At 36.7% G+C, this 13981-nt stretch overlaps 1 protein-coding gene across 1 annotated transcript; it reads right to left on the bottom strand.

The window, feature by feature from the left end:
• Window positions 1-6586: 6586 nt before the first annotated feature.
• LOC113078190 (actin, alpha cardiac muscle 1-like) lies at window positions 6587-13981 on the bottom strand. Its single transcript, XM_026250499.1, has 9 exons — window positions 13900-13981; window positions 12698-12840; window positions 12283-12411; window positions 10614-10724; window positions 10441-10525; window positions 10193-10354; window positions 9702-9893; window positions 7803-7984; window positions 6587-6900 (listed from the first exon to the last, which is right to left on the bottom strand). Exons 2-9 carry the CDS (start codon window positions 12824-12826, stop codon window positions 6757-6759), a joined length of 1134 nt encoding a protein of 377 aa, XP_026106284.1. The 5' UTR covers window positions 12827-12840; window positions 13900-13981; the 3' UTR covers window positions 6587-6756.

The following is a 13981-nucleotide window of genomic DNA, read 5'->3' as shown; positions in this document are numbered from 1 at the left end:
CCCATATAATGATTCCTTCCCCTAACGTGTTGTCAAGTACATGCCGGTCCTTAACTGAAGAGCATATAATATAATAATGAAGCCATCAGATCTTAATGAAATGCACTTATGCCCATTAATTTAATAAACGGCTATTCGGATATAGTTTGCGATGATACAATCTAATTGTACTATGAAGCAGATCAACAAAAAATAGCACTAAAGTTACTTAAGCAAAAAAAACATTTTTTAATTCTCTGTATTATTGTTTTTATCTCAACTTCGACTGTTACTGCACTAAACAAAAACAAATGTTTTTTAAAATAAAACTACATCCATTTATAATTTAATATGAGACATTTTGCTGGCATAAATACAACAAGGGGTTTACAATAAATTAAGGTAACAATATTGAATTTGAAGAGGTACATTTATATAAATAAAACAAAAACACCCTAATTTTAACATAATTGAGTTTTCAATGTATGTCAGTATAGTAAATCAATGGAAAAAAATGCGCTGTTATATTCTGTAAACAAACATTTACTCAAAAATGGATAATCCCATTATAACATTAACTCACCTATGCACGAGCGCCGTCAATCATCGACTCCTTCATTATGCCAAATATAAGCTATGTTTCCTGTTTCATTTAGTTTCATTCCTTTATTTAAACAATATTTTGTGTCTTTGCACCTGAGAGTTTGATGATACACTAATGTGATCATGATGAAATCTGACAAGCCGCATTTTGGTTCGGAAAACCAATGATGTTGCGTCATTTGAATGTCGATTCTGATTGGTCGGTTTCACGAGAGATGCCACATTCACGCATTGTTTTTAAAACTTACCATGGGCTAACGTGTATTAAAGAAAAAATTATATTTAGTACAATACACGCACACACACATACATAGTTATGAACTTCATTGGGTAAACTTATTAAAAACTTAACTTTATCAGCTTCAGTGTTTGCTCAGCCTCATCTGACGAACACCCACTGAACCAGTTCCCCAGAATGAATCGTGCTTTCAAAGGATGTGTATAAAAGAGAGAGGTCCGTTTAGGAAGACCCGATTCACTAGACTGAATCAGACTTTCAAACGCAACATGTGAGAGAATGGGCTTTTTGGGAAAAAAGAAATGTCAATAGAATGAATTAGACTTTCAAACATTTCATACAGTTTGAGAAAGGGACCAGGACGAACCGGTTCACACGAATGAATCATTTTCAAAAGCTACATATGAGAGAAAGAAGAATTGATTCACTAGAATGAATTAGACTTTCAAAGGGACCAGGACAAACCGGTTCACTCGAATGAATCATTTTCAAAAGCTACATATGAGAGAAAGAAGAATTGATTCACTAGAATGAATTAGACTTTCAAACGTTACATATGAGAGAAGGATTTAGAACCATTTAGGATGAGCCGATTCACATACAGTATGAGAAAAGGAACATTTGGGATCAACCAGTTCACTAGAATGAATCATATTTTCAAAAGCTACACTTGAGAAAAATAGCTAGAACCGATTCAATAAATGAAATGGAGTTTGAAACCTTGCATGAAGATCCGTGTAGGAACCGATCCGACTCCCTGGAACGAATCTGACTTTACATTTCAATGAGAGAAGTGAACATTTAAAATGATTCGATTCACTATAGAATAAACTGGACTTCCAAATGCTGCATTCATTTAGATAGTGAGAGAGAAAGAACTGTTTGGGTGAGTAGGTACATTTGATAATTCCCTCATCACAGACATGCAAGAAGTAGCTCAATTTTTGTTAAACCTATAGCCTACTACTTTTAGTTAGTTACTCTCCAATACCGCAGCTGCTTTAAACCAGACAGACGGTCACAGACGGAGTCCTGGAATCATCTATTGGGCCCGCTTATGTACATAAATCGCTTAGAAGCCTGAAGTGGACAGTGTGTGGCTGCAAATCCAGTCTGCTAAAATCCTCCTCTCCGCTTCTTATCTCAGTGGGACACAGGATAACAGAGAGCTTCCAACCCCATCCCCGTAATGGATAGATTGCCACAGCCGCACAGCTGCAGCTCCTATTTGCTATAAGCAGAATCCTTGACCCGGATGCTTTAGACGCATTACAATACTGATAATGTTGTTTGTCTTCTAATTACCGTTTTCTGGAGGCAGTCTGACTGAGATCTTTTATGTTCAATCACAACAGCAATCAAACACATTGTGCTTTGAATGTCGCACGCTGGTCAAAAGCCCCAAACGACTGCCTCAGAGATGAAAAGAGGGCAATGATGTATTTATTAGGACTCTTGAGAGCAAAATCACATCTTGACATGTTGCTGAAGTACGGTAGGCTGTGATGGCAGCAGCAAAGGCAGAATTTGCTGAACGGAGCTGTCGCTGTACATCAAGTTGAAAGCTGAGGTGGATTTCCTGTCTTCTGACATCTCCTGTAGTCCTAAACTTTGCCTTTGGTATACAGTTTCTGAAGATAACCGAAGAGAAATTTTCATCATGAAATTCGGTTTCATATCAAAACATCAGGACTCGAAGCAGAAAACACTTTTTGAAACCGGAACCATCACTGAACGTACTGATAAAGCCACTGGATGCTGAGTGGTTGAGTTAGGGCAAGATGTCTTTTAAAGTCTCCTGATACTTATCAAGGAAGATACAATGGATTGTGGCTCCGGAGGCCCTGAGAAGTGTCACTAGTGGAATCTTTTCCGTTGCTATGGAGTCCCAAGAGACCCGCGGTACCCAAGCAGTGGATGGGAGAAAACCTGAATCTGCGCATAATGTGGCGTGTCTGAATAACGCTGACCTAAAAACTCTTTTAAGAGGCACATAAATTACTGTCAAAACTCCTAGCGGATGTTAAGTTCCCAAAGGATGCTTGAGACACTTAAGCTTTGAATTTTACAAACATAATTTTGGGGGGTTTTGTTTTCTTTAATAAACAGAGAGTTTCCAGCTTAAAAGTATATGCAGATAAAAAGCATGTATAGCCTCCCACTTTCCATTCTGCATCACCTGTCTTCTTGTAGATGTGTTTATCTGCATCAGGTAAAGAACGATACACTGGATATGACAGTAAACTGGAAACAATTTGGCCATTCTGATATCAGTAGTGTCACTTTGCATCACTAGTCTTCCTCAAAATGTGATTATCTGTGTTACTCAAAGACTGATATGTCGGCTAAACTGATAAATCGGCCACTAAATGGCAATTTTTCTGTCAATGGAAAATGGATAATTTGTGCAAATATGTTTTTGCTCAATTTTGAGCTAATAAAATTCAAGGTACATGTACACCTCAATTGCTAGAATTACATAGGTTCTCTGTAAGAATTTATTCTTAGTCTATCAGTCCCTATATATTTCCCAATAATGACCATTGCCCATGGCAACACTGTACAACTGACCTCATCTTATAGTTGTAGCCTATACGCCTTCCGTTCTTTAGTAATATAACAAAAAGGACATTTATAATATATATTAATATCCGTTTAATGTTTCATATTTATTTAGTAGCCGTCTATTAAGAGATAGTGTAGTGTTTAAGTTATGATATATATATATATATATATATATATATATATATATATATATATATATATATATATATATATATCAGCCACTCTCTAGTTGGTTTCAGCAGTTTAAAGTACCTTTCAGACTGACCCATTACCGTCTTAGCCTGCTTCTTCTTAGCACTTAAAAGTTTCTTACAAAATAATAAGGTGGAATCAAATTGATATTTCTCAACACATCTGACTGATTAGGTAAGGTTCGCATCACACATGTCGTTGTCAAAAGGCTTTTTTCTTCTCTCCTTCTTATACTGTATATAAGATCTCTAAACTTTGGGGATTGTTTGTGCATCTCAGTAATACAGAGATCAATTAAACTAACCTTTAAGTTATCGATCTCGACAGAAGAAAATGCATTTTTCTAGTTGTGTCTAAACGTCTTTGTCATAATTTTATACATCCCATGCGTTGACTATAGAAAGCAGTCCATCAAGACAACACGCTTTTATGTGCATTCTGCCTGTGATATAGAGGAGAGTTACCATGAGCCTGTCCGTCACCAGCCTCACATCTCCAGCATCACCAGCTCGTCAAGTGTGGGCTCTGTCCGATAATACAAAACTTCCAAGTTCCTTGTCTTTGCGTTTAAAGTAAAAAACAAAACAAAACAAAAAACTATAATTAAAACTGCATTCGGTAATGAGGAAACTGCAGGGACAAAACGGACGCGTAGTGGAGAGAGAACAAAGGTGCGTACTTACAGCATGCAGCGCACTTTTCCCCTTCTTTGGCTCTTTATCAATTATCCTTTGTCCAAGGGAACAGAAATCTCCGTAGAATCGCTCGCGTTTGTCGAGTACTCCGAGCAGAGATGGGAGTGACCCCTTTAGCACTTCTTCGGGGGAAGAGGACTGTGTATTCCGCATGTGTGCACAGTGTTAAATGCGCAACATCGCGCAGCACACGCGCAGGAAATATTAGCGCTGGATTCAGGGGCTCTTCTGACCACCGTATCCAGCACCAGAGGGGTTCACTGATGCAGGCGGGGCCACAAACCCCGAGCGCACCTGCATCTGGGACAACAACGTTTGAATCGGATGTTTGTAACATTTACAAGAGTAAAAAAAAAAGTGTAAAATAAAAAAGACATTTAGATTAAAGACAATAGATGATGCATTTTTAAAGCATAACAGTCCCCAAGAATGTTAAAGTCATTTTTGCACATGCCCTCTCCTGAAAGCTGACCCTGATAAATTAAAAAAATAGATAGATAAGCATGCACAGAAAGATAGATAGATAGATAGATAGATAGATAGATTACCATGTACAGATAGATAGATAGATATTTAGATATAATGTCAAATGTATAATAGATATAAATGTATACTGAAATGAGTGTTTCATATGTACGAGCTGAAAATCTAAAGTGGCAGGACTGATTTCTGCCTCCTCTCAGCATGACAGATCCACTGTGTAGGAAGGGATTAATTAGTAAACATTCTTGCATTTAATCAGTACGTACAATTAGAAAGTTTGGTCTGTATCAGTCCCCACGCATACGGTGGGCTATTGAGCAACACTTCCGAACCTGAGCAAAACACTAGAAGACTGCAATGTTCTTCTCTAGTAATGAATGTGCTGCATTTTGTGCGAAATAAAGGAGCAGCGTAATAAGATTTTAATAAGCATGAATAGATTTCATAATGGATCTGAGCCGACTCTCTTTTTCTCTTTCTTCCCCTCCCTCTCTCCCCATCTCTCTATTTCTCTCTCTTTCTCTTGTTGTCTAGATGCATTAATCACTGTAACCTCCTAGATGTCTCCACCTTCATTTGTCTTTGATTTTTCCGTCAGTCAGAAGTGGGGCAGCGTCTGCAGTAATAAGTCTGGCTTCTTAACCCTCTCCTACTGTACACTCTTTACAACCCACATCGTCCAGAACCCAAAACTGGGTCTCTGTGTTATAATTAGAAACTCGGGGGTATATGATACATAAACGGGAGCCATTCACTCAACTTCATGTTGTTCTGAAGTGGTATGAATATCTTTCTTGTGCTGAACACAAAAGAAGATATTCTGAAGAATGTTGGGGATCGGTGTTGTTTTGGACAATTTCTGGAAGAACTGTCCCTTTAAAGGAACAGCTACTGGTAGATGTACTAATTTTACCCATGCACGATGAAGATGACTTCGTTTCTTAATCAGAACAGATTTGGAAAAATTTAGCATTACATCATTTGTTCACCCATGGATCCTCTGCATTGAATGGGTGCCGTCAGAGTGAAAGACTAAATAAAGATACAGGAGAAAGCAATATTATGCATACAGGATTTGTTTAGCAAGAAGCAACAATCATATTTTCACTTCACAAGATGTTGATGGATGGATGTTTTCATCAGCTGTTTGAACCCTCATTCTGATGGCACCCATTCACTCCATAGGATCCACCAGTGAACTATTCCTTTAAGGTGGCAGCGTTTGAAACATTTTTTGGTTCATTTCTGAAACTTTTCTCTCAAAAGCAGATTATAGATGTATGAACAATATGTAACAGTATGCTTCTAGAAGGATTTTAAGAGTATTTAAACAAAGCTCTAAAAAATGTTTTCGCACTGATTCAATAATAGATGCTACTGCAATAGTATTCTTTACCTCCAATATTTTTGCCCTAGATTGTTGGGTTTCGGCTGTGAAACACAGTGTACTGTTCTGTTGCTCTGCCACAGAGTATCAGCTGTGCCTCTGGCCTACATTAAACTGACCTGTTTTCTCATCATCATCATAGGGCTATTGATGATTATATTAAAACCTCAGAGGGCAGGATCAAATCTGCGATGTTGTTAGAGTAAACAGGCATTTTGGTTCAGACAATAAAATGACATTATAATGTGGTTATAAGCAGGTAATTTTACAACTTAGGACACTGATCTCAAGGGTGTTTTGTGGTAGTATCACAGCAGCAGTCTGCCATCCGGTGGCCTCGCTGAAGAATGATCTCAAACCTGAAAGCTGGAGAACGTACTGTACTGTCAATTCATGTCTAAGAAAGCGCTTATATATATATATATATATATATACAAAGAGAAATTTATTGAAAATATGTTAATGTATTTATTGAACAATTTATTGTGGCTGTAGATGTGAATCCTTGTACAGGGGAACTTGAAACAAACACCCGCGGTACAAACACAAGATGGGAAATGGTGCAAAGACTAGAAGGAGAGTCCAGGACAGAGGAGAACGAGAAAAAGAGGGATTTAGAAGCACTTCCTGTGGACAATGGAGGGTCCGGCTTCCTCGTACTCATCTTTGCTGATCCACATCTGTTGGAAAGTGGACAGGGAAGCCAAGATGGAGCCGCCGATCCAGACAGAGTATTTACGCTCAGGAGGGGCAATCATCTGTAGTTGACAAAGGAAAAATGTATTATTATTGGTACTACCATTATCAATAATAATAATAATAATAATAATATAACAACAAATTATTGTAACTAATTACAAAACAATAATACAATGTACATTATAATTAAGATGATGATATTATTATCATTCTCAAAATATCCATAATATAGAATGTTTCATTATTTTGTGAATTTTAATAATAATCATAAAAAAGTCAATAATCCATCAATACAATAATACATTGTACATAGTACTACTACTAATTATTATTATTACATTTTGTATTAAATTTCAATAATACATATTTACAATAATACAAAGTAAATTATAAATGTTTTATTATGATCACTTACACTACTACTTGTGATATAATAAAAAAATTACAATATCCATTATTCAACGTTGTGCATTAGATCGTGATTTAATATAACGATAGAGATTTAATACATAAGATTAAATAAAATAATAGTTTTGTTTTTTTTGTTGTCGTTATTATTATTACTACTTAATATCCATAATGCATTAAGTATTATTGTCTTGTTTAATTGTTGTAGTCTGGCTATTATGAATTTGCTTTTGTATCTGGAAATATAACAACAATAAAAGATTGGTTATGCATTTTGGTCTGTATATCGGACACTTAAAAATATAAATAATCTGTATCTGTCATACAAAAATCATTTAGATGACAAAAGAACTTTGCATAAATAATAATAAAATAATAATTAATGATAATTTAAACATTCAGTTTATCAATATTCATTCGTTTTTTTTCTTATGGTTGCTCTATTTATTGTGTCAAAAAAAAAAAAAACAGAAATATATCATTAGAAATCGGAAATTGTACGTTTAAACATAATCTAAACATGAAATAAAATGTTCATGTAAAAAAAATTTACCTTGATCTTCATGGTGCTGGGAGCCAAAGCTGTGATCTCTTTCTGCATCCTGTCACCGATACCAGGGTACATGGTGGTCCCACCAGACAGTACATTGTTGGCGTACAGATCCTTACGAATGTCAATGTCGCACTTCATAATGCCGTTGTAAGTGGTCTCATGAATACCGGCAGACTCCATACCTACAGACAATGTCATTTAGATGATGAATGGGATTATACATGAAACAGACTTCCATTTAAATACATTACATCTGCAGAACCATGTAATTCATGATAACATAATAGCGCTGATTTCATTTTGGGAAGAACTTCTGGTTAGCCGTTGTCCTATCAGGTCTACTGGATAAGGAAACAGTGATTGATGTACAATGTCAAGGCTAACAATCCTGTACACCATAAATAGACCCTCAGCCTTTGGGCATATACTGAAACACTCCTAATTAGTTCCTGACAAAAAGTGATCCGTCACATGTCACCTCTCCTAAAAGTGCACTGTAATGTAAGAAAAAGCTCTAAAAATGCAGTTGGATGAATTGTTCTCAGTGAGAAAACCTGACTGCTTCGCTGTGCCCATGAAAGGTGGGTTTAATTGTGTTGCTACACATAGACTGATGTGCAAATGATTGAGAATTATTAATAATGTGAATTTTTCATCATGGGAATCTAAGCTTGGCAATGGCTCAAAATGGAGAATATATTTTGAGTGTGGGCTTAGTGTTTCATTGAAGGCCCTGTTTCAGAATTGCTAGAAACTTATATGAATAAATGATTTAAAAAATAAAACATAATGTAGGGATATGCAAAGCGTGTCTATCATTAAGAAGAAATCTTGTCAAAAATCCTAAAGGAATCTAAACATGATTCTATGGAACCCTAAGAGGCCATTTATTATCATTTTGTCTCGTCTTGTTTGCTTATTAACTCGAACATAACAAATGTTGTTTTCTCAAGAACAACATGATCATGTTAATTAAATCATCTGTGATTGACCAGCAAAATAATGAGCGACTATTTTTTTTTCTTGGCGAGAAAATTTAATTAATAAATAAATAATTATTGCATTCATTTAGAAACATATACTTTAGATCCAATCCTAATTAATATATACATACATACATACATACATACATATATATATATATATATATATATATATATATATATATATATATATATACATATATATATATATATACATATACATATATATATATATATATATATATATATATATGGGTGGGTGGGTGTGTGGGTTGTTTATATATATATATATATAGAGAGAGAGAGAGAGAGAGAGAGAGAGAGAATTATATAATTAATTAATTAATTTCCTGATGGAATGGGGTAAAATGATTACTCTTTATTAAATTATTTGTATTTTAATTATTTGTAAAAAAAATAATAATAATTGGATTCTGGTTTATCCTATAATTTAGGTCCAATTCTAATTAAAACAAATAAGAATTATCGAAACGTTTAAGAAAAATAAAAATTATAGTTCTGGAAAAAACAAAATAGTTACTCTTTAATAAGTTATTTTATTATTCATTATTTTATTTTTAGAAATATTCATTAGATACCTATGATAAGATACATTCATTCTAATCGAATCAAATAAGAATCATGCAAAAAAAAGTGAATTAAAATAATTGCTTTTTGTTGCTGAATTATTATTATTATTATTTAATAATTACCAATTATTAAATCATTTATACTCTTGTTTGAATCTTATAGTTGGATATTATATTTATCAGACACCTCATAGGCAGCTGAAATTCACAGTTGAGTTACAACACAATATTATTTTTGACTAGGTTAAATCAAACAGAAACAGTATGTACAAGTTGGTGGAGATGAATAATGTAGGAATATTCAAATGAACAAATGAGAAACTGACCAATGAAAGAGGGCTGGAAGAGGGTCTCGGGGCAGCGGAACCTCTCGTTACCGATGGTGATGACCTGACCGTCGGGCAACTCGTAGGACTTTTCCAGGGATGATGAGGAGGCGGCGGTGGCCATTTCATTCTCGAAATCAAGAGCCACGTAGCACAACTTCTCCTTAATGTCACGGACAATTTCCCTCTCGGCTGTAATAGCGAGTTAGAAAGATATTACACGCGTTTTTTAAAAGTCAGCTGGTTCAATTCACTTTTAACTGCCGTTAGTACTAGCGTTGACCAAGAGGTGGTGCTGTTTAGCTAATGACGATTTCATTACATCGTAAACTTTAAAACCAGAACGTTTACGCGACGTATAAAAGATGAATAATTCATTTATATTTTACATTTAAACACACAGTTTATTATCTATTAAGTGAGTGCATTAGAATATAATCTTCACATCATGTATAATGTATGTGAAAGCTGCAGAGAGTGAGGTGTATTACCAGTGGTGACGAACGAGTAGCCTCTCTCAGTCAGGATTTTCATCAGGTAGTCAGTCAGATCTCTGCCGGCCAAATCCAGTCTCATGATGGCATGTGGAAGGGCGTAGCCCTCATATACGGGCACATTGTGGGTCACACCATCACCGGCATCCAGCACAATACCTGGAACATATCATAAGAGCATGACAAACCAAAGAGATGAAGTTTAGAGCACCTACAGTATGATGGGCACTGTAGGCAATGCTAACCTGTGGTACGGCCAGAGGCGTACAGTGAGAGGACAGCCTGAATGGCCACATACATAGCCGGAACGTTGAAGGTCTCAAACATGATCTGAAATACAGAGAGAAACCAACATATTTTAATATTATGGAAATAATACCATTAATGTCATGATTTTAAAGTCTTCAAAAGGACTTGCCTGGGTCATCTTCTCTCTGTTGGCCTTTGGATTCAGTGGAGCCTCAGTGAGAAGGACAGGATGTTCCTCGGGAGCCACACGGAGCTCATTGTAGAAGGTGTGGTGCCAGATCTGAGAAGACAGTATTGCATTTTTTGTTATATATAGAGAAACACTGGTCACATTTACCACAGATTGGTAAATTTTAACGAGCAAAATGTATGGGATTCCATTTGTGCCAAAAAGGATTCATCTGTTTTGTACCATACATTTTCCCATGTCTACATTCATTTGTTTCCACTGATATCTGTTTTTTTTTTTCTCTCTTAGTAATGAATTTCTTCTAGAGAACTTGCGCTGTGTCCTCTAGTAGACACTATGGGGGACTGCTGCCAACAGGACTGGTGTCTGAAGCACGCGTGAAAGAACTCCAATCGCTTTGGCCCACGTAGCCTGTGATGTCAAATAAAGTATAAGAGTGCCTGCCAAATATGTCACCAACTGTTGTTGTCTTCAGGAGCCGTTTGTTTGCCAGTGCATGTAAAGACCCTATGGGGAATGTATGTAGCGGCAGGTCAAGCTGACAGAGCCTTGCACACAATGGCTGTGTTACAAGCTTACCAAGCTAAGAGATGTAGACGAGGGCAAGGGTTCGTCCCCTGAGGTACTGTGCCACAAATGCCTCTCCACAGATAGATCCACACCACAGCCTTGGCTCTTCACTCCAGTAAATAGACTGCTGCCAATGGGTGTGCGATGTCAGCAATGGTGATTATAGAGAGGCATTTACGGGTAAATCTTGCCGACATCGGGGAGGAAGTAGAAAGCCTTTTTGGCACTTCCGTTGAGGTGTTGGTCGAGAAGTTTAGGGAAGCAAACATGCAGTCCGCTGCCTTCAGGAAGTTCATTCCCCACAGTCCCAAGTCTTCCTCCAAAACCTAGGCAGGATCAGAAGAGCAGTATGGACACTCGCACCCCTCCTCCTTTTAGGAGTCGGTTACAGAGGTGGGCAAGCACTAAGAGGAAGAGAGCGTATACTAACACTTCTCTTCTCAACAGGGATTTGTCCATCCCTACTACCTGACACTGCGTCCCCTTGCCATGCCTAGGGTTTGTATGTTTTCTCGTCTCCTTCAGACAGCTAAGCTGGTGATGTATTCTGCAAGCACCCTCTTATACTTCCGGGCGCCTGCCTGTGACATCATGGACTATGTGGGCCAGTGGGACTGGAGTTGTTTCCCATGTGCTTCAGACACTAGTCCTCCTAGTGTGTCTCGTTCCCTCTCAGGGGAGCCATTGTTACATGCGTAACCTGATACATTTCTCACCATCTTTCTAAAACACTGAATAATATGACAAAGCATGAAGATGAACTCTAAGGACTATAGATTTAATTGTTTATTTATTAATTTTTTTGACGCCAATTGAACTCCATAGAAATGCATTAATTTCAACTGAAATCCACATGATTGGGAACAAAAAAATCTACAGATTTTACAATAGATTGAAGTTGTTTATATGAATTTTCCTCACTGACCAACAGAAAGTTGCTTTGTTTTGCTAAGTGACCTCTATATGAGTTTCGCTCAATGTTTGCTTCATCGCTACACTACTGACAATAGACAATGGACCTTTTTTCCTAATGTGACCAAACTTTTGCTAATTAAACCATAAAAATTGTATGGTCTACCTTCTCCATATCATCCCAGTTAGTGATGATGCCGTGCTCAATGGGGTATTTGAGGGTGAGGATGCCTCTCTTGCTCTGGGCCTCGTCTCCTACATAGCTGTCTTTCTGACCCATACCGACCATGACACCCTAAAGAAAGAAACAATAATGCAAGCTTTCAGTCACAATCCACACATTCAGGGCAACTTTTGGTCCTGTTTTTGATATAAATTCTGCAGCACTCACACTCCTTTTCTAGAATTAATGCTTGCTTGTTAACATTTGAAGCAAGGATCGATGCTAGCAGAGTATCGCCTTTACGGGTCAAAGGTCAAAGCTTACTGTGACTAAAGTACTGTGACTTAAGAGCTGCTTTACTAATTGGATCAAAATAACACTAAATCCCAGATGAGGTGAATGAACGTTGTCGTCTCACCTGATGGCGGGGTCGGCCCACAATAGAGGGAAACACTGCCCTGGGTGCATCATCACCGGCAAAACCAGCCTTCACCAGACCTGAGCCATTGTCGCACACCAGAGCGGTGGTTTCTTCCTCGTCGCACATGCTTACTTAGACAGCTGGCATTTTAACACAAATGGCATGGGAAGCAAACACATGACATGTCCATTAAAAAGCAGAAGGATTTTCTCCTGCCTATAAAAAATATGTGTCTTTGCTTGTTGAATTCATGTAGCACTTGAAGCTAAATGTAAATTATTCATCTCCACTGCTTAAAAAGAGCTTTCTGACATCTTCAGTTATGCAGACTTACCCTCCCTACGGCAGACTCGTAATGTGCTATAAATAATCCATATTTTATTATTATTTGATATCTTGAGTTGAGCATAAAAAGCTTTAGTTTGTAATATTATTATAGCGCTGCTTCTGAATTCAAAAGGTTGCTTTAAAATGCAAAATATAAGCATTTCATTGGTCCACTGTGTACTGTATGTAACAAATAATTCATGAAATAATTCATTATTAAAAGGATAGTTCACTCAGAAATGGAAATTCTGTCAACACCCTCGTGTTTGTTTCTTCTGCTGAAGATAATTTGAAGTGATTTTTACAGTAAAAGTCACTGACTTTCAACATACACTACCGTTCAAAAGTTTGGGGTTACTTCGACTATAAGTCTCTTATACTCAACAAGGCTGTATTTATTTGATCAAAAATAAAGTAAAAACTGTAATATTTCAAAATATTATAACATTTTAAAATATAAATTTTCTTTTTTAATATATTCTTATATATGATTTATCCCTGTGATGGCAAAGCTGCATTTTCAGCATCATTACTTGAGTCTTCAGGGTCACATGATCTTTCAGAAATCATTTTAATGTCCTGATTTGATGATGGGGAGGGGGTTCTTTTTAAGGTCAAATTTACTATTTGAAATATTCATATTTTGTATTATTATAATTGTCTTTGCTGTCACTTTTGATCAATTCAGTGCATCATTGCTGAATACAAGTATAAATTTCCTTAAAAAAATAAAGAAATCTATCTTCTATAAGAAGTATCATCACTGTTTTCCACACAAACATCCCCAGTATATCCAAAAACCAAGCTTCGCTACACTATCTGCTGTAGTCCAACAAATCATTTAATATAAACATCCATTGAAGTAGACTCACCCAGGAGAGCTCGCACAACAGGCCTGGAAAACTTGCTCCCTCAAGAGCGGTAGAAAATAAGAGAGTGATCGGCCAGTTCACC

This window comes from Carassius auratus, unplaced genomic scaffold (genome assembly GCF_003368295.1).
Source record: "Carassius auratus strain Wakin unplaced genomic scaffold, ASM336829v1 scaf_tig00024581, whole genome shotgun sequence".
Classification (NCBI taxonomy): Eukaryota; Metazoa; Chordata; class Actinopteri; order Cypriniformes; family Cyprinidae; genus Carassius; species Carassius auratus.
This window is presented reverse-complemented; position numbering and strand designations above follow the sequence as displayed.

Excerpts from the sequence above, each read along its gene's own strand:
- LOC113078190 (XM_026250499.1), bottom strand. The coding sequence starts at position 12,826 with ATGTGCGACGAGGAAGAAACCACCGCTCTGGTGTGCGACAATGGCTCA. Across the intron at positions 12,412-12,697 it reads TGGGCCGACCCCGCCATCAG|GGTGTCATGGTCGGTATGGG; the intron begins GTGAGACGACAA and ends TTCTTTCTTTAG. Across the intron at positions 10,355-10,440 it reads CGCCTCTGGCCGTACCACAG|GTATTGTGCTGGATGCCGGT; the intron begins GTTAGCATTGCC and ends GATATGTTCCAG.